The following is a 22060-nucleotide window of genomic DNA, read 5'->3' as shown; positions in this document are numbered from 1 at the left end:
CCCTTTCTCAACAGCTGGGTGTGAAGGGGCTCAGGAGATGCTCTCCCCAGGCTAATTAATTCATTTAACAAATACTTATTGAGCATATGCTAGGTCCTGATGAAGAGCATGAACATTTATAGGGCTTCCCCTGTAAATGGTGAACAGCAGTGTCTTACTAGGTTTGGATGGCACCTGGGCAAGGGAAGGTGACAGCTGGCCGGGGTTGATCACTCACTAATTCCACAAGCTTGTACTGAGACATCCTCTCTCGGCACTGGGTGTATGACTGACAAAGCATCACGCCCCATTCTGATGCAGACTTAGAGGAAGGGGAAGAAGCGCACATTCTACAATACTCCATTACCACATGTAAGTTTTTTCAACATCTGCTGCTCACGTTTCCAGTAGTGAAATGTATAACTAAAATACTGATGGGAGATGCACAGCATTCCAAGAGCCAATGAGGGCTAAATACATAAATAAATAAAACCAAAAGGCTGTACCCACCACCTGCCTTGTACAGACTGATGAAGATGAGGTCAATGCTAGCTCCCCTCTATGAAACCCTTACCTCAGTGCTAGACACTGTACTGTTTCATTTATCTTCACAACAGCCCTATGAGGTACATGTTAACATCATCACTACCTAACAAATGAGAAATCTAAGGCGCCAAAGGTTAAATGACTTCATTCATTCATTTGATAACTATGAATTACTAAGAACCAATTATAGGCCAGATGTTACTCTAGGTGCTAGGGATATAGCAAACCAAACTACGTCCCTGACCTCATGGAGATTCCATTCTAAGAACAGACCAATAGAAATATTAATTATCAGGTAGTTATAAAAATCAAAGTCAAGTAGAAAAATAACATGGCACAGAGGCCAGGAACCTAGGGAGTGGTGTGGTAGAGAGTCTAACCTAGAGGTGACTCCTGGACTGTGGTTGTTCAACTCTGTGCTACAGCCGCACTCAATCCTTACTAACTTAAAACATACAGTACTCTGGGGATTGGGAGCTTTCGCCTTTTTCTAGCTGTAACCAGAGGTAGACAATGTCTAGAGGTGGTGCTCCCATATAAGTAAGCCACTCACTTTCCCTGAAGTGACTTTACTTTCGTGGTTTTGGATGGAGGATTCTCACCAAGGCAGTTCTCCTTCTGTCTAAGATAGGACTTCTCTTTCTTCCAGGTAAGAACAGGACACTGACCACTTCCACATGCCACTAAGCACTGGCCACAATCACCTTGGCCAGCAACGTGTGAAGACAGAACAAACGCTGAGATTATTCTGTTCTGGAAACATCACTGCAAACCTCACATAGCTCATTCCTGAGGCTCCAAAAGGTCAGATTCCAATGCTATACTGAACTCCTAATGTATGGCACCCTCTTCCTTTACACTTCCTCTCCCCAAAAGGTAAAAGAACTAGGAGGCTGAATTAAAAAAGCCCAATCTGAAAATGGCCAGTTCATTTTTTCAGCACTTGCCCAAGGCTATGCGTTTCTCTGTGTGCGCGGGATGGGGATGGAGTGTAATCAAGCACTAAAGCTGTACATGGAATATAACTGTGACAAAATCACGTGTATGAAAGTATATCCTAAGGAATCAATAAAGCACTATGCATAAACATGTATGTATGAGGCTGCTCACACAGCCTATAACAATGACAGACAGCATAACAGGAAAATTATGAGACTTAATAAATGAATCCGGCAATGTAGCAGGATACAAAATTAACGCCAAGAAATCTATGGCATTTCTATACACCAATAGTGAACTTACAGAAAGAGAGACTAAAAAAGCAATCCCATTTTGCACTGCACCAAAAAAAATTAAGATATTTAAGAATAAACTTAACTGAGGTAAAAGACCTGTGCTAGGAAAACTACAGGACACTGAAAAAAGAGATAGAGGAAAACATAAACAGATGGAAGAACATACCGTGTTCATGGATTGGTAGAATCAACATCATTAAAATGTCATACTACCTTAAGCAATGTATAGATTCAATGCAATCCCCATTAAAATACCAACGGCGTATTTCACAGACCAAGAACGAACTTTCCAAAATTTCATCTGGGATAAAAAAAGACCCTGAATAGCTGTAGCAATCCTGAGAAAGAAGAACAAAGTAGGAGGGATCTCAATACCAGATATCAAGCTGTATTACAAAGCCACTGTTCTCAAAACTGCCTGGTATTGGCACAAGAACAGACATATAGACCAATGGGATAGAACAGAGAAGCCAGAAATCGACCCAAACCACTATGCTCAATTAATATTTGACAAAGGAGGCATGAACATACAATGGAGTCAAGATAGTCTCTGCAATAAATGGTGCTGGGAAAATTGGACAGAAACATGCAAAAAAATGAAACTAGACCACCAACTTACACCATACACAAAAATAAACTCAAAATGGATAAAGAACTTAAACATAAGACAGGAAACCATAAAAATAGTAGAGGAATCCACAGGCAGCAAAATCTCAGACATATGCCGAAGCAATTTCTTCTCTGATACAGCTCCTAGGGCAATTGAAACTAAAGAGAAAATAAACAAATGGGACTACATCAAAATAAAAAGCTTTTGCACAGCAAAAGAAACCATCAACAAAACAACAAGAAAGCCCACTGCATGGGAGAACATATTTGCCAATGTTATCACTGATAAGTGTTTAATCTCCAACATTTACAGGGAACTCATACAACTTAACAAAAGGAAGATAAACAACCTAATCAAAAAATGGGCAACAGACCTAAATAGATACTTTTCAAAAGAAGACAGAAGGAAGGCCAAGAGACATATGAAAACATGCTTAAAGTCACTAATTATCCAAGAGATGCAAATCAAAACAACAATGCAGTACCATCTCACACCTGTCAGAATGGCTATCATCAACAAAACAAATGACAAGTGCTGGCAAGGATGTGGAGAAAAAGGAACCCTTGTGCACTGCTGGTGGGAATGCAGACTGGTGCAGCCACTGAGGAGAACAGTATGGAGTTTCCTCAAAAAACTAAAAATGGAACTCCCATTAGACTCAGTGATCCCACTTCTAGGAATATATCCCAAGAAACTAGAAACACCAATCAGAAAGGATATATGCACCCCTTTGTTCATAGAAGCACAATTCACCATTGCTAAGATTTGGAAACAGCCTAAGTGCCCATCAGCAGATGAGTGGATTAAAAAACTGTGGTACATCTACACAATGCTGCGGTAAAAAAGAAGGAGTTCTTACCATTTGCAACAGCATGGATGGATTGGAGAGAATTATGCTAAGTGAAATAAGCCAATCAGAGAAAGATAAATATCACATGATCTCACTCATTTATGGAATACAATGAACAACATAAACTGATGAACAAAAACAGATCCAGAGAAAGAGAAGCATCAATCAGAAAGTCAAACCTCAGAGGGAAGGTAGGGGAGGGTGGGGGTAAGGGGGAGAGATCAACCAAAGGACTTGTATGCATACATATATGTCTAACCAATGGACGCAGACAACAGGGGGTTGAGGGGATGAGTAGAGGGGGGATGGGGGGATAAGGACACATATGTAATACCTTAATTAATAGAGAAATTTAAAAAAAATAATAATACTAGGGGGGGAAAAACCTGAGAAAAATAAAACATGTCCAGAAACAAGAGATTAAATAAATGATGGCTTTCCTCTGAATTCCTCCTTGTACTCATCTTCCTACCTGAAATCTCCACTTGTGTGCCTCATAGGCATCTCCATAAGAAGACACACAATACCTAACCTTTCTCCAACCTGTTCCTCTTGTCTTCCCATTATCTATCAAGCATTGCCCAAACAGAAATCTCAAATCATCTCTGATTCTTCAAATTCCTTCAGCTTTCACATCCAACCCATTAACATATTAATTCTATCTCTGAAAGTCATCACAGATCCACCCACTTTTCTCCAACTCCACTGCCACTACACTAAAGCTAAAGGAGCATTCCGTCTCCTCGGACCAATCACAGCACCTTCTCAGCTGAAGTGTGCTCTCGGCTGCAGCACAATCCACTTTCCCTGTAGCAAGAAAAATCATCATCGACTTCAAACGTAAATAAAATCAAACCCTCCAAATAGCTCTTCATCGCACTGAGAGTGGGGAAAAGATAACCCCTTGCCAGTGCATACGAGGTTCTGTGTGGTCTGCCCAGTCTCCCTCACCAGTCTCATTCCTATCACCCTCCAGTCCTTCTCCAGCCACACTGATTCTCCTCTCAGGGCTCACCCACCTCAGGGCTTCCCACATTCTCTGTCTGTATCAGATGTTTTCAACAGGAGAGATTTTGCCCCTGAGGGGATATTTGGCAATGTCTGCAGATAGTTTGGAATATCACAACTGGGAGGACGGTGCTCCTGGCATCTCATGAATGGAAGCCAGGGGTGTGGGTCAATGTCTGGAGGTGGTGCAGTTCCTCACAATGAAATATTACCGAGCCCAGAATGTCAGCAGTGCTGCTGTTGAAAAGCTTGCTCCACATGGAAGAACTACTTTCCCTACTCCTCTCAGACGTGCAGATCTTCTTATTCTTCAAAATTCAGTATAAATGTCACTCCTTAGGGAGGCCTTTTCTGATCACACTATTATAAGTTAGCTCTCTCCAGAGTTCACCCCCCCCCCCATATTCTCTTTTTCCTCCATTGCACTGCTTACAATTTCTTATGTATTACCTATGTATCATTTTAATTGCTTGTTTTTTGTTTGCCCAACTTGATGGTATGTCTGATGCTGCAGAAACCACCTCTGACTTTTTCACAGTATCTGCAGTGCCTCAGCAAAGAGTACACAGGCACTCGGTACATGTGTGCTGAATAAGCAGGTTACTATGAAGTCACTGAAATAACAAAAATCTGTATTTTAAATTGACAGCTGAAGGACCATAAACAAGATGAATAAAAAATCAATTTATAAAATTATATGAACAGCAAAATGTTTTCAAAAACTACATAGTGTATAATGCATATCTGCTTGGTACAACCAGAAAGCATATAAATAAAAATGTTATATACATATATGCTTCATATAGATGCTCTCTCAGGGTCATGTAATTTAGATGATTCTAACTTCCCTTCTGGCTTTTTTCTAGTGCCTCATCTTTCTACCGCCACTGTGACACGGAGTGGTCATCTCTTCCTCCCAAACGTTACTGTGACTGCTGAGAAGTGTCCTCATTAGCCCCACTGAACCACACCTTCCCTTGCTTACAGGTTCCCTCTGCTCTCTCCATGGAAGGCTGCAGATGAGAAGTAAAAGGGTTGGAGGCGAAGGGGAAAGGGAAGAAATGGGGACAGGTGAGTGGGGAAAACCCACAGGGGGATAAACAGCCCCTGGAACACTGAATTGCTGCCTTTCCCTCCTCACTTGGGGAAAGTCCAGGGGTGGCAAGAACTGTCCATGAGAGAGGCTATAACGTGTGCTAGCTGTGAAAAAAAACAAAAAAGAGAAATATCCTAGTTATCACCACGTTCAGCTGCCTCAGGGAATCTGAACCCAACAACGCCTCACCCATCCCATGAACCCAGGTTCTCCCAGCCCCAAACTTCTTACCTGGGCAAACAGATACTCCAGAGAGCTGGCGTCAAGGAGAGGGGTTGCATCTGGAACTTTTTTTTTCTCGTAGCCATTTTTCTGCTTCTTTGGAGAATGTCGCCATACCGACTGCTCATTATCATTAGTCCCGTGCCAGTTGGTAAAATAGAACCTGGAACGCAGTAAGATTGTGTCAGCTGTGGGAATGAGAGCCCTGAAATGTACCGGAGTTGTGTCCTGGTTCCACCTGGACTATCAGCACTAGAGGCTAACCCTCCAGAGAAGTAAGCAGACAGACAGACCTTTCATCTGTAGCATTCGTTGCATATGAAGTCCTTCTCTTGTCATTCCTACAACACTCCCTGAAGAGCGAGCCTCGTCTATGACTCAGGGAGATAAAGTGCCTTCCTTAAGATCACACAGATAGCTCCTGCAACTTTCATGATGTCTTCCTAAGCAGGAAAACTGCAGATTGAGTAGAGGCTAGCCCAGTGCCTCCCTTTACCTTTAATAATATCATCCTGCCTTGAATCCAAGACATAACACTCACATTTTTACATTTCTGAAATATAATGTCACCACACAGCCAAGGTGTACAGTTAATATGGCAGTGTTTCCTATTTCTCAGATTGCTGTTATTAAATTGATGATTTATCTTACAATAAACAAAGTTTTAAAATAGAATAAATGAAGATTAACTATTACAAGCACCAGCTTGTAGTGTTGTGAATTAAATTAATACGCACTTTAGAGACAGTATGCTATTTAATTCCTACAGCAACGATACCAGGCAGATTTCACTGTTTCTATGTTCAGAGGAGGAAAACTGCAGTTTCTGAAGGCTAGGTGACCTAAGACAACAAGCCTGTTCTCTTAGCTGCCACGTTCCTCAGCCCCTGTCAGAGAAGCACAGGAGTTCTGCAAGGCATGAAAGTGAGTGAGCCAAACTGACCAGGCCACCTCCAGGCCGCAGACTCCGCCAGTGCCTGGATCTCTCTCCCTGACACGCCCGTGTGCTAATGAAAAACAACAGAGCATGGAGAAACAATACATAAAACTGCCTCCCCAAAAGGAGCCGCCATTAAACTCCGACACCTGTCAGTGCTGTGTCTGTACAGCCCAGCGCATGCCGGGCCCGTGAGGCAAAGGGTCCTCAGGAGAAGCACAGCCTCCGCCCTCAGTGAAGTTCCCCGTCTCCATGCTCATGTGGCAGACAGTCAATCCAACTGTGACAATAAAGTAACATACAAGGGGGCACATCTCATAAAGAGGATTACATTATGACTTTCATGGACACCCCCCATACAGCTTTCCTTTCCTCTACATAAAAATATTAGTTTTATTTTTTATTTATTGTAATCCTCACCCGAGGACAAGCTTTTTTTTTATTTTAGAGAGAGAGGAAGGGAAAGAGAGAGAAACATTGAGTGAAAGTGAAACATTAATCAGTTGCTTCCCATACACACCAACCAGGGATCGAACCTGCAACCTGGGTGGTCATTCGGACAGTAACTAGAGATCTACTAGAAGTTCTGGGGGTCTGCCTGGAAACTCATAGGTAAAAGGGTCTAAACAGGATGAATGAAGATAGTGGCTCACGGCTTTTGCATGCTCACTATGTGCCCGGCACTCCACCATACAAAGGTTCAAAGCAGGGCTCTGACGGAGGAGCAGGAAGGACAGGTAAATTCTGTTTGACAGTGCAGGAGGACGGTGATGAGAAAACGAGAATTATGTACAATGTGGAAGGTTACCTAGGATAAGAGGAAAAAGGTTCTCAAGGATAGAGGAAATTGTTCGAAAGAGAAGCACTGAAGACAGATTTTCCCTCAACCAGTCCAAGCCATGGTCTTCTTCTTCTACATCATCCCAGTGAGTCTCTCTGGGACTGAGTCCTTGGACCTAGTAAAGCCAAGGGCCCAACAAACTCCCTCTGTAAAGACTGCAATCTCCAATCTGTCTGAACAAGGACAGTCTTCAAGATTGCTATCTGAGCCTCACAGACCAGCTTTGGCTTGGGAGCCCTTTGGCAAGATGTTCAGACAGTACAGGACAAAGAGATCAAAGATAACGTGCAGCTTCTCCACTTCACTGAAGGCTGAAGGGAGCCTAAAGCAAGGCTCAATCTCTAGAAATGGCCTCCAGTCACAGGCTGTCGGCTTTCTATCTAATAAGGTGACAAAACCAAAAACACAAAACAAATCAAAAGTTAAAGAGGTAACTGCCAAAATCAACATCTTCCCAATTTTGTTCTAATAAGACAAGACTAGAATTACACTGAGGACAGAAATTCCACATCCCTTTTAAAATTAATTATGAAAATGTTCATCAAACTTGGGCCAAACACTAATTCCTAATATTATAACATGCTAATGGGAAAAAATAAAGAACAACATAAATAAATGTAATATGACAGCTGCCCAGATTCCTTTTCAGAATGACGTGGAGGAAAAATGTAGGAAGGAAGGAGAAAGAGATGGATAGGTAGAACTATCAATCAGAGATATGCCTTCCTTGCAAGTTGTTGAGAAAATTGTATTACAGATGACTGCATATTCTAAGCTTATGTACAGATGTTTTACACAACAAATTCTCTCCAGGTTTCTACAGAAGTTTACTAATGGATACTGAAATTCATTTAGATGGGGAAAGGAAACATTTTTTCTTAAACAGGAATAAAGAATATGCTTGTCTTATATGAAGATATACTAGTGGCCTGGTGCACAAAAATCATGCACATTAAAAGGGAATTAATTAGAGGAAATATTTTAATATTGTTATTTACTCTTCCCCTATAATAGAAGTGTCAAAAATGAAAGAAAATTAGTAAAATGTTTATGAAAATCTTCCTCCTGTCAGAGTCTGGGGCGCGCCACGGGACCCAGAGTCAAGTCCCCACCCACCTGTGCGTGCCTCAAAATCCCGCGAGACCCAGACCCAGCCAGCCCCGCCCCGTCAAGCCCTGCAGAGAGTAGGGTGCAGCCTCAGGTTTCCCGGCCTGGTGCCAGGTGGGAGGTGCAGCTTCAGGACCCCCTTCAAGCCTCACCAGGCGGGGGGGGCGGGGTGCAGCCTCAGGTCCCCCGTCAGGCCCTTCTGGGCGGGGGGCACGGCATCAGGTCCCCTAGCCCCGGCGCGAGGGCGGGAGGGCGTGATGACCATTTGCATATTAGCTCTTTATTATATAGGATTACTGTATAAAACAATAACTATCAAAATCATTATCTAAAAATAGAAAAGTGAAGATAAAATAGAAAACTATAACTGAAGATTATTTCCCAAAATAGAACTGAGATTCCACTGAAATAGTTGCTAACATTTATTTTCATATTACACCTTCTTTAGTGGTGAGATTATAAGGTTTCAAAATGTTTATAGTTTGTTGCAATGCAAATGTTTTAGCTTAGGGTGGGATCTTTTTTTCCCCAAGTTCAAAGAGCTGTGGTAACAAAGCAATATCCTGTTGAAGGGCAATGTCAGGTACAAAGTCAAGGTGCCAAAAATGAAGCGGCCATGGACTTCCTGGCAGCCAAGAGACTTGGGAGCAGAGAGGCAGCTTCTAGAGCAGTGGTTCTCAACCCTCCTAATGCCGCGACCCTTTAATACAGTTCCTCATGTTGTGGTGACCCCAAATTTCATTGTTACAAATTGAATGTAATTAAAGCATAGTGATTAATCACAAAAACAATATGTAATTATATATGTGTTTTCTGATGGTCTTAGGTGACCCCTGTGAAAGGGTCATTCGACCCCCAAAGGGATCACAACCCACAGGTTGAGAACCGCTGTTCTATAGGGAGGCACTCACACAACCGACAAAAATGAGTGCCTCCAAGAGGCCTCTGTGCCAACAAGGTGACTCACTTCTTGTGTGACTTTGGGAAACTCACTTCTTTTTTGGATACCAGTTTCCCCCTAAAAAGTTGGAAGAGACTCAGGTCTCTTCCAAGTTCCAATTTTACCATTCTAGATTTCAAACCAAGGAGAGAAACCTGGAGGGAAAGAACTGGAACTCAGTGACACGCCCCCTTCCTAGACTGGGAGCTGCAAGCACATGTTAAATGCTGGATCACACAGCAAGCCCCCAGGCCACAGAAAGCAAGATTACACTTTGAAAAACAAATCCAAATATAGTCTGAAGGCTCAGCTGGTTGGGGTGAATGTTTCCTTAAATCTGGGGCGTGAAATCGTGCATACATATATATCTCTCCTCATCAGGTGAAAGCTTGGGTGAATACAGAAAGAAGAGAAAAAGTCAGCCCTAGAATGATTATCAAAGAAAGTAAATCTGGTTCAGCTTCGCTGAGAAAAACATCCAGGCCATTCTGGAATGGAAAAAAACTCTACTGACTTCCCTAAAGAAATAGCAGCTAAGATACTGTGGAGAGCATCTGAGATCCCAAGGGTGTTGCCAGCATGCGCCTGCATCCCATCAGCACGTGAGCTAACCTGCTGATTTAATTACCAAGTTAGTTAAGATCCTTTTCAAAAAGTAGCCACTCTATTTATAAGATCCTTTGCTAAATACACGTTCACTTGTGCTTAACTACTACCTAACCACCATACTCCCAATTCTAGGTACAGAACAAATATGCTTATAAACTCAGGAGTCTACAGCAATGAAGTATTGACTATATATGCCACTTGGGAGGCTATGTGCATTTGACAAGGTCTATGATATAGGAGAAAAGGCAAATACCCATTTGAAGTAGAATTACAACAGCCCACTACACAAAGCCCCAGGGAGGTGGCTCCGAACATCCACCCGAGAGCAAGGCCCACCTAGCATTTGCAGGAATCCCGCTGCAAGCAGTGCTTCTCAATCTCCTTAGCTGCAACTTTTAGTAAGAAATATATCTTATCACCTAGTACACACATATGTACTACATATCTCAAACAAAAGTTTTCAAAAACAATATTCTTAGGATATGTATATATGCTGATATTATCTATTCTTGCTCGCTTCTTTTTTAAAACAAATTCTGGTCACAACTTACTAAATTAAATTCATAACCATGACTCACCATTGAAAAACTCTGCTACAGGACACTAATTTTATTCAAAATACCCTCAGCATCATAATGATTTCTTTTCTAGAATGTGGCAGAGGAAGGTTGTCAAATTCATCTTGAATTGTAGTCCAAATACTGAAAAAGTCCTTTCTCATACCAAGCAAACATACAGGTTACAAATTACAAAAATGACTACAGTATTTCTTGGTAAGTGACTCAGGGCTCCAGGCTAACCGCCCTCCCTTCCCCTGAGGAAACCAGGCAGGCACCCGTACCTCATCCGGTAGTGGAGCCGGAGCGATGTCTTGTCGTCGACAGTAATGCTGCGATTTGGAGCATACCAGAGCTTGGTGCTCTCATCATACAGGGCAAAGAGGTTGTGGCACAGGGGAGAGATACCTGGGGGAAAGTAAAGAACATATCAAAATATCAAAGATAGATATATTTGGCTATCTGTTTCCAATGCACGACATATGCAACATAGAAAATTCTCTCATCCAGAAAGAATCTAGGTCGCATTCATATTGTCTTAGGGCAAATAAGACTTCCAAGCATGTTCAATCAAGCAGTTTTAATAATAATAATTAGTAACTATGGCTCCCAAGAGTATGTACTATAGCTCCTGGCAAACCAGATTTAAACATTTTAAAATGGATGTCTCATGATATTTCTCAGTGTCTACAACACAGTATTACAAATCCTGCTTTTAAAAAAGGCTATCTGAGAGGTTCCCAGACCCCCGCCTGAGTTCACCTTGCTCATCAGTCGGAAACATTCTTGGAGTTTGAGAGGCCCCCAATCTGTCTCCTACAGAAAACATTTAAACAATTCTAACATATATATTAAACATTCAAAGAAGTTTCTGGCAGTAGCAGATAAAATTATGTGTTAGAATAAATAACCGCAGTGATTTTTATCAATGATTAAAACCTACTACCATTAATTATATATGTAAGCACTCTGTAGCATAATCATAAATATTTTTAGTAGCCAACTAAGAAGAAGCTATATGCTTAACAAAGGTGGTTCAATAAGCTCCCGTGCCTCCCCTCCCCACCAACTGCTTCCTTCAATACAAGAATGACCGAAAAGATAAAGGAGATATGAAGCCAGGAAAGCACCTTTTCACTCACTTCTGACTCCAAGATTAAAATTACACACACCTGTAAACTAAAAGCAAGTGGGCAAGGGAGGAAAATGATTGCAAATAATCATATTTCATGTGCGGTCAGTCCTCAAACTAAGACACAGTGAACTAAACCAAAAATAACATGAGAATATGAGGTAACTGGTCCTTGTTTTCCAAATTAGACATCTGGAGTGAGACAGACAGTGATGGGGACTCTCACCAGCCCGGCCTGCCTAGGCAGGGACTCTGCAATGAACGGGCTGAGTTAAGAAGCTGCATCCTCTTGACATCTCAATGCCTGTGCTGAACCCCTCATCTCATTCCTGCTTCCCAAGTTATTCGGGAGCTACCCCTTCAGCAGTTATACTCCTCCTTGTACCAGAGAGGATGGAGCTAAGCTTCAAACAGCATTCTCTCCGGGAACAAGGGCAAATGACTTCTGGAGCCAGTATTAAGAGGACTGTGTTTCAGGTATACCATTTTTTTCATTCACAAAATGACTTTTGTGGACTGGCCTAGAAACCGAGCCTTTCTTCATACATTCGAATGTGCACTGACATACATATGTAAGCATAATTCATTTATAACCATGGATCTGTCTGTAATTCTCTCACAGGTCTGATTCCAATAATATTAGTACTCATAAATAGGAAAATCAAAGGTATCTTTTTATATAAAAGTATGGAATAAGAGCAATACTAACATCGCTGAGGATTAAATGTCAGGCATCAGGATAACACACTCTACATTTATTATCTTTAAATCCTCCTAACACCTAATGAGATATTATTTATGCCATTTTACAAACAAAGAAACTGTGGCCTCCTGAGATTTAGTCTGATTCAAAGTTACTCAGTTAGTAAACTGCAAAGTTGGGATTCAAATCAAGCTAGAACTACTGAGTAGGTGAAATAAGGAGAACTAAAATTACAAAAATTTGCCATATAATAACGAAAAACATGGAAGAAAACAACACTGCCCCCAAACATCACTTATTATCATAATAATAAGAGCTACAAGAATGTGGCATCCCGTATTCATGCATTTTCAAAATCGATAAATTTCTGTAACATTCTCCTGAGTCAAAATAGAGACTGCTATGTCTCCCCAGAGTGGGCTTGGATCTCTACGTTTCTATGACATGACTTTGTCATTTAAAAGCAGGTGGCAAACATGGGCAATGACCCCAAATTTAAAGGATATTGAAAAAGGCTTCATTTTGCTGCTCAGTTTGGCTTTCACCTTCTGAAGGCAACAGGCTAAGTTTAGTAGGATAAGCCTCACTTTAAAAAAAAATGGACTGTGTTGTTCACAGACTCACTGTCCTTTTCACAACTTGGCAATCTGACCAAGCCACAAAGTGACACTGTATTTCTCACTTCACCTCAGCATCACATTGGAGGTGGGGGCGGGGGACAGAGGCAGGCCACAGCCGCAGGGTGAATCACACTTGTCAGAAGTTCTGAACAACTATGATATTGGGAGGTGCTACTTATTGAGCCTATAACTTTGTGCTTTGCTCATTTAGTGCTGATATTGTTCAACTTCACAGATGTAGGGGAAATAAAAACTAAGTCTCCACAGAGGGCAAGCATTGTTCCTTGGTATCCCACAGCTCATTAGTGACAGCAGGAATAAACCACTTTGCAATGAAGAAAGTGAAAAGTGAAACTCTCAAAATTCAAGTCACTGGCCTAAGGTCAAGGGCAAGTAAGTGGCAGAGGCAGGGCAGAACCCCAGAGTCCACACCCCTCTCCACTCAACGGAGCCATCGGGGCAGAGACACCTGGATCTGCTTCTGGGATGGTGTACCACCAAAACCCACGTTGGGCCCGGGCAGCAGCCAGTACTCACAGCACTCCTGCGCCGCCCTGATGCACAGCTCCTCCGCCGTGTACTCCCCGCTGCCCAGCCGGAGGGGCTCCCTGTCCGACAGATAGAAGAGCACTTCCACCCCTGGCTCAGGGGCCTCCAGGTTCACCTCGGTCTTCTTGGAGCTCCGCATTTTAGCACAGAAAGCCATGGCATTGCAGTCCTCCTTTATATTTAGATACTGTAAGGAAAATAAGACTATGGTCATTCCATGGGCTGAAAGTTCCAACAGTAAAGGAAAGTGTTACGAAGGTGAGCAAGCAGAAATTTGTGGTACTGGGTAAGTACCTCTCTCTGCCCCTTCCCTCCCTGAAAATCAAATGCATCAGGGCTTATGACACGTGAAACTACGGAAAATAATCAATTACATATTCTAATAAATTATTTGTCAGACCATATTCTCAAAAATCAGAATAATTTTAGACATGGTTTAAATTTATTTTCTCTATTTGCACACAAGCTATCGTTGGAAAATGTGGCTCATTCTGGAACCACTGATGCTAATGATACTGGCATTGGTGCTATCTCTACTGGGATAATTTTACCTTTGAATAGAGCTATGGCATGAATCACACTGTCTTTTAATTTTATATCTATCTCACACTAAACTGCAAGCTCAGTAAGGTAGAAATCATGTTTATCTATCTCCATGCCCCCAGAACCCAGCCCAGGGCTGGCTCTTACCTAGTACACACAAAATGACAAGTAATTCATGTTCATAAACCACATGGAAGGGTCATGAAAATTAATCAAAGGAGCCAGGTCCCCGCCACCCCATGGGCAGGCAGGAGGATGGGCAGCACGCTGTGGCAGCAGAATGAGGGTGGGCAGCCTTGCTTTGATAGGGTCAGAACTCTTTGGTGAGAAGCTTGCAAAAAGTCATTTATCTGAGACTCCTAAAATGGGAGAGCAGCTAGGGTCAAAGAGCCAACCTCAGCAACCTAGTCTTGGGCAAGGCCAGAAAGGAGAGGGAAACCCCTACACATTCTTTCTTCCCCTCACCCCAACACCAATGGCCTACAACTTAATTTCCCTCACCAGAGGTCACAACTTTCCTCCTGCCTGCCAGCCAGCCTTCACTTAGCCCCCAAAGTAATGTCTCTGAAACACAAGTCAGGTCCTCTAAAGGCCCCCACTATCTACAGACCAATCTCAACTCCTAACAGAGGCCCTCTGTCACCTGCCAGCTAGCCTCACTAGTCTCAGCTTTTATCACTCCCAGCCTCTCCATGCCTCACACCCACAAAGCTGCCATCTTGCTAACTACCTCCACCCCCATCTCTCTCCCCAATGCTGTTTTTCTCACCTTTCTGCCTTTGCTCATGCTGATCCCTATACCAAAAATACCTTTCCACCTCATCCCTTTCCTGGCAAACTTCAATTTCCTTTAGAACTCAGCTCAGATGTTCACTTCTCCAAGAAGCCACCTCTGAACCTCCATCCTGTTCCCTAAGTTAGATGCTCTCTCCCACACTCACCTCATTGCACTAACGACGCCTTATTCATGTGTCTGTCTCTGTCTTGCTCGCTTGCTTGTGCTGGGAGTTCCCTTAGGACAAGGACTATGCCATTCATCTTTGTTTCCCAAGTACCTAACGCAGAGGCTTACATGCTTGCAGAATAACCCAAGGAGGCTCCTCAAAACAAAACAAGTCATATGGGATGGACAGCAGTCATAGTTGTCTACACCAAATTCATGTGCTTGGTCTATTAGCTGCCTCGGTGAACTAAGACAGTTACAGGAGGGGCGTAAGCTAGGTATGCCTCAATGCTACAAACTGAGAGTCACTCAGTTTTACTTGTTTAATCTCTAAAATGAACCTGAAAACCAGAATCTCCCAGAAACCAGGCTGAAAGACTAAGCTCATAACTTACTTTGAGGTTCAGATCAACTGTTAAACAAGAAAGTTCTAAAACTCAACTCTGATTACCCAAATTCACCCCATAATAAAAAACAGATATGGAGAACAGAGTAGCTTAAGTCTGCTTCATAGCGTGAGATAAACCTTTGTCCTGGAGATTCTATACAGACGTGGCAGGAAGAAGTCAAAGATGGTGTTACCCTTTCACCCTGAGGAGACAATCAGGCAAGCATACATAATTACATATATACAAGATGTGGCACCGTTTGAAATAGGGGAAAAAATACAACCAACAATGTCCAACAGGAGAGGACTACTAAACAAAATAGCAACAGACACCACGCAGCTGTTAAAAAAGTTGACATAAAGCTCTATGAACCAACACTGAAAGGTGTCTATGACATACTACAAAATGAAAAAAGAAGCACAGAATGTACATTTGGTTATGCATATCTACAATCTGGAAAAAACATACACTATAACTAACAGTAGTGAATGTCAAGGAGGGTTTACAAGAGAACTTTAACTTGTACTTTTTACTCCCTATACTTTTGTAGTCAGGAATTTTTTTTTAAGGCAGAACATTCAACATTTGAAATGAACAAAAATTAAAATACCGATATTTAAGAACTAAAAAATTTCAAGATCAGTTTCATTATTCTTTTTAAAGGCTCTTTTCCTTTTTGTCTTTAACATGCAAATGTACATACCTGCATTTATTCGGCTGTCCAATGTCCCCCAAAAGCAACCTGGATTTTCTTCTCTGCTTTCCAAAGCCCGTTCAGAGCTGAGCTACACAAGGACAAATAAACAAATCAGCTGCAGAGGTAATTGCATCAGGAAAGAAGAGGACGCTTTCATTAAGGAAGCAGCCCAAACCATAAGCAGGCAGGAAAAAACATTTGGGAGGAAGAAGGAAAACAACAAAAAGCATTGATGAGGACACCGAGAGGACAGGGAGGCAGCTTGGGATGTAAACATCCAAGAAGATGTGATTCTGGTTGCTTCAGAAAGGAAGCCCGGGACTTTTGCTTCCTGGCGCAGAGTGCCCTGTCCAGTGCAAGAGAAGGCTGTGCACCTTCCGTCAACAACCTCTCTCCTGAGGCTGTGAACAATAGTTTGGGACGCCCAAAGATGCGCGCTTATTTCCTATTTCCATTTCCTTTAGAATTACCCTCCTCCCAAAGCCGGCTGCCCTTGGCCTCATTTTAATGGTGAGCCAACATAGGGTATGCTGATGGGGAAAGGCCTAGGAATAACTCTGCAATGTTTTCAGTTCCCCACGTAGTTTTTGAGCCATTCTTATTTGAAAACTTAGGTAGCAAATAAAGATCCCATGCTACTCCCTGACCTTAAGTGCCTGGTCCCATCGTAACACACACACACACACACACACACACACACACACACACACACACACACACACACACACACACCTACCTCTACATTATTTTAACAACTTCCCTTGCTGTTTCTCACAAATTCTCTTTACCAGTAGAATCAAATTACTGTTACAAGTAAGGAACAACTACTCGAAGTGATTTGAAAGTGGTTTCCAAGTAAATATAGGTTATTGTCTCAGTTTCCTGCCTATCACTCAACACATTTTATCAGTATGCATCCTTAGGAAGAGCACGGTCCCAGGTGTAAGGTGGCAGAGTGGTGGGGCACTGGAGAGAATGACGTGAGGCTGAAGGCCACCATTCCCACAGGACCTGACAATCCAAGTGGGAGATGGCACAATGGAAAACATAAAAGCAATCTATTATCAATAGTGTGTGTCACAAGGTCATCTTCTGTACCTCTAGCTAACTCTGGTGACTAACACTGGTGAAGGCTAATTTGGGAAGGCTTTCTGCAGTGGGTGAGACTTAAGCAAAAGTAACAATAGGAGGCCAAGCAGGGAATACAAGTATGAATTTTGATGTGACAACTTTGACTTGGCTATTTTAACATGGACAATTTTAACATGGTTCAAAGAACAGACCACTAGACTTTTAGCTTTTAAAATGTAATATCATCAATTATTTTAATTAAGTGAATAGATACCCTGCCCTGCATCAAAACAGCAACCTGATATTAGCTACATGCTAATGCCTTGCTTCTGCTCAGAAGCAGGGTTTCAAATGTCATGTTTAGGAGACTCACTCAACAAGTATGAGTGAGCAATTCTAATTGCGAAAATCTAAACTATAACAAGAGGCCACAATGAAGAACAAGAGTGATATGATCCCTGATTACATGGAGCTTATGGTCTACAGGACCAATGGAATCAAACAAAAATGCACAGAAACGGGTAATTATAAAGAGCTTAAAATGCCCTGAAGAAAAAAGAGAGCTCATATAAGAGCAGTATGACATAGCATGGAGTTCAAGAGGGAAGTAATATTGACCTAAGTTGTAATGGGTATCTAGGGAGGAGTGGAGAAAGCAGTCTGGGTGAAGGATTAGCATGTGCAAAAGCCCTGTAAGAAATGAGGAACTAGTCTGGTCTCTCCAGCTGCACAAACAGGAAAATCCCTCCAATACTCCTTTTTACATGTGGACAAAGACCAGCACTAGCCAGTTTACAGGCTTGCCAACAGCATGTCTGGGACCTTTCTACCCCAGATTTCTTGCAGCACGCCACTATAATCTGTTGCCGAGGATGAATAAAAATTAACCAGAGGAGCTCCATGCTTTAAAGCACTAAGAAGCCCATCTCAAACCAGGAAAGGGACACATAATCAGAGCCTTTTAAAACAGGAAGAGACCTGTAAGTTCCACTGGTGCAGGCTCTTAAGAAGAGATACAACATAAAATTTTAGAACTCACAAAGCATTTTAATATGCACCATCAGATCACATGTTCCTTGAATTTAGGAACTGTGGGGTTGCTCTGGGCCTCTTGTAAGATTCGAGCTTCAGACTAAAATCACTAAGATTCTTCTAGAATTAGGATTCTATGAAAACCTGTAATCAAGCCGAGTTTGGTGTTTCCATTACAGTGTTCTTTTTCCACAGCAAGCAACATTATATTGAAATCACATTGTACCTAATTTTCAAGCTGATCTCCGGTACTACTGGACAGGATAAAAAAATAGTATCAATTTGTGATGCTTAGCTTAGAGATTAAACTCTTTGGGAAAACAAGACCAGCCAACAGAATTTCTAGACAATGTGCATTACTATGATGTTTTATATGCTGATTCAATAACAAAATCCCTACTCATAGGAAACTGACATTCTAATGATAAAAATGTTAAAAGCACTTAACATAGATGCTGGGCATCATCCTAAGTGCTTAAACCTCGGTCTGCTGATCCAGTTCATATGCAATGACAACTGTCCTCACTCAGGATAACAAGTGGTTTTTGGTGCTACAGCATTTGTGTAATGGCTTCATTCAAATAAACATTTCTTTCCAAAAAAACACACACAAAAACAGTATGATCTAGCTACTTATTTTTACAACAGGTACAAAAAGAGCAAGACCCGTTTATAAATACTTTGGATTATTCTAAGAAATCAATTCAAGTTTCTTGCTATAGGATACAAAAAGAAAATCTTTAATGTTAGAAAAACTGACCAGATGGTATCGCACAATGCCCTTTAAAAATAACATGATTCACTGGGTTCTATTCTCAACTCAGATGAAAACAATGAAGCTCAGAAAACAGGATGGATAAAAGTGAGTAATCAAAAGGTTTTGATGACAGCAATGAATTCATCCACCTAATTCACTCAGAAATTTTCAAGGATTTAAAAGAAAACATCTTTTCTTTCCATGAGAGAGGACTAATTTTGTGGCTCAATCTTTTAGATGCTACTTAACATGGAAAATAAAGAAATCAGGGAAATTTTGTAGATTCTCAGGTTGTTGTTTTTTAATTTATGAAAGTCTTATGTGAGAGAGAAGTACATCTGATACTTTCCGAGTGAGGGAAAAGTAACAGAAATAAAACCTAGTCCTGTGAACCTGAACAAGGACTAAACTGCAATAGCGGGGATATCACTATTTTCCAAAATGCACAATTCCAAAGTATCTACTTCTGAGAATACTGACACCCTGTTATATTTTCAAGGACATCTTTTGAAATACAGGTATCTGTATAAGGAAGAATATACAATTAAATTTGGAATAGTGGAGAAAAGAGACATAAAAACAGACCATGTTAACTCACAAATATGACCATCAGACTATTAGTGCTTCTGGCCAAAGGCAATTGCCAGATTTATATGAAAATAGACTGGATGACAGTTAAAATCAGTGACAATCAAAATGTAATACTTTGGGTACTTGATTGTTTTTACTAAGGAAACCGTTACACTTCCAGTGAATTACTTTATGTATGCATTAAAGAAATTAAAACCTTTAATCTCTTAAGTAGAAAATACAAAGAAAATGTTAATGAATTAAGGTATGAACTTAGGGGAAAAGATTTTAAGAAATGTTATTAGAAAATGTCCTGAAGAGAACCAGAGTCATAGAAGCATCAAACAGACTGTCCAACCTATGAGGGAAGGCAGGGGGTGGGAGGGTGAGGGGGTAAGAGATCAACCAAAGGACGTGTATGCATGCATATAGCATAACCAATGGACACAGACAGTAGGAGGGGGTGGTAAGGGCATGTGCTAGGAAGTGGGGGCGGCTGGGGTAAGGTCAATGGGGGGAAAAGGAGACTTATGTAATACTTTAATAAGGAATTTAAAAAGAAAAGAAAATGTCCTGAAATCAGCTGCTTAATACCTTAAGAAATTGTAAGATTAAAGATATAAAGCCTTGCCCTAACCGGTCTGGCTCAATGGATAGAGCGTCAGCCCACGGAATGAAAGGTCCTGGGTTCGATGCCAGTCAAGGGCATGTACCTTGGTTGCAGGCTCAATCCCCAATAGGGGGCGTGCAGGAGGCAGTTGATCGATGTTTCTCTCTCATTGATGTTTCTAACTTTCTATCCCTCTCCCTTCCTCTCTGTAAACATCAATAAAATTTAAGAGAAAAAAAATAAAGATGTTAAGCCTTAAAAAAAAAACTATTTCAGCAGGCACCAGTCTTACCGTTGGTGAGGAAACTAATACAAAAAATACAAGCTCCTAAATAAATAAATAAATAAATACAAGGTCCTGGGGGCAGGGATTTTTGTTTCTTTTGTTTAGCGCTTTACATATTAAGTGATCAATAAGCAGTTAAACAGCTGTTCAATGAAAGATTAAGGTGACAAATGAAGCAACATATGCAATGGAAAATGCACCCTAATCCAGGGTGCCTGGTTCTTAATGACTTGGTACACAAGGCAGGAGATGTGAAAGTGTTCAGACAAGTGCTAAAGCAATATAATATAGGCTTTACGGCAGAAGATGAAGGTGGGCTGTGCGCTTGCTCAGAAAAAAATGAATAAATAGGAATTCTGAGCAAAAGCCTGGTCACAAATCAAAGTCTTGTTTCACAAATCTCAGATGGCACAGGACAGCAGCTAAAAGCATGAGCTGGCATCATCCAGACCTGAGTTTGGATCCCACCCTCCCCACTTACTAGCTATTGTATTCTTAGGCAAGTAACTTAACATCCCTAAGCCACAATGTTCTCAGCTTTAAGTGGAGGGATAAAATAGTGTAAATCTCACAGAGCTGTTAAGAGTTAAATGCATTAGTGCACATAAAGTGCCTAACAAATTTAGCAGGCAATAAGCATTCAGATTTTGGGCATAATTTCTGTTAAACTGATTACAGCTTGATGGCATACAGTTCCAGCCAAGGAGAGCGAACACCTAATGCATGGAGCTAGGCACCTGTACTTAATTCCCATAAAAACCACGAGAGGTTTTGGGCCAATCAGTTGGGAGTGCCAGGAGTCAAACATGTGACTCCTGGTTTCAAGGATTTTGCTCTTCCCGTAGGAGGAAGACTAACTGCTTTAAAATGCCCCCATCACCAACACCATTGTCTTCTCTGCCCTTTTTCGTACTTTTGATAGTCTCCCATCAACCCAGGAGATTGGTCTCATTCCAAGGGCCTTCCCTCCAGAGACTGTCATTAAAAAAGCTATTAAAATGCCCCAGCCTTGCCTGCGCCCCAGCACACAAACCAAGGTGCTGCTCTGGCACCACTACTGCAGCGTGGGGAGAAGTCCTGGTGGCCCTGGCACAGGCCCACCCCACGGGGGCACAGAACCTCCACACACACACACACACACACACACACACACACACACACACACATATACATACCTTCTAACACACACACACACCCCTCCTAACACACACACACACACACACACACACATCCCTCCTAACACACACCCCCCCCCCCACACACACACACACACACCACCACCACCACCACCACCACCACCAAGACCAGGCAAGCGACTTTGCTTCCCTTTCAGCCTCATCACCAGGGCTTCAGGCCCACGGCACCTTTGAACGTGACTTGTGCCTGTTGCTCCCAATGCTTTGCCAAGACCCAGAATAACTATTCTGATCGAAGTATCACAAGATACTCTGCAAAGCTGATGGATTCCAGCAGAGGACTAGATAATATAAATACAAAATCTGCTACTTTTTACCGTAAGCAAGTCAGAATTATGGCTTTTCTATATGCCACTCCTGCCACACAGAGTAACTCACTTATAACTATAGCAGCAATTCCAGGAATACCCCAGAACCGTAAGTGC

The 22060-nt window shown here is 41.8% G+C and overlaps 1 protein-coding gene across 3 annotated transcripts in view; it reads right to left on the bottom strand.

Annotated features, from left to right (window-relative positions):
- Window positions 1–22060, bottom strand: part of JAK1 (Janus kinase 1) — a 133801-nt gene that overhangs the window by 37342 nt on the left and 74399 nt on the right. For all 3 annotated transcript variants that reach the window (XR_009451961.1, XM_059689288.1, XM_059689287.1), the window contains 4 exons: window positions 16120–16201; window positions 13530–13728; window positions 10822–10945; window positions 5556–5709 (listed from right to left, as the gene is read on the bottom strand). Coding sequence is in view for 2 of the 3 variants with exons in the window: in XM_059689288.1 (XP_059545271.1) it covers window positions 5556–5709; window positions 10822–10945; window positions 13530–13728; window positions 16120–16125 (483 nt within the window). In the remaining variant the exon portion in view is untranslated. The remainder of the gene's footprint in view (window positions 1–5555; window positions 5710–10821; window positions 10946–13529; window positions 13729–16119; window positions 16202–22060) is intronic.

The sequence above is a fragment of the Myotis daubentonii genome, chromosome 3 (genome assembly GCF_963259705.1).
Source record: "Myotis daubentonii chromosome 3, mMyoDau2.1, whole genome shotgun sequence".
NCBI classification, from domain to species: domain Eukaryota; kingdom Metazoa; phylum Chordata; class Mammalia; order Chiroptera; family Vespertilionidae; genus Myotis; species Myotis daubentonii.
The sequence above is the reverse complement of the archived record's forward strand: the minus strand, read 5'-3'. Positions and strand labels throughout refer to the sequence as shown.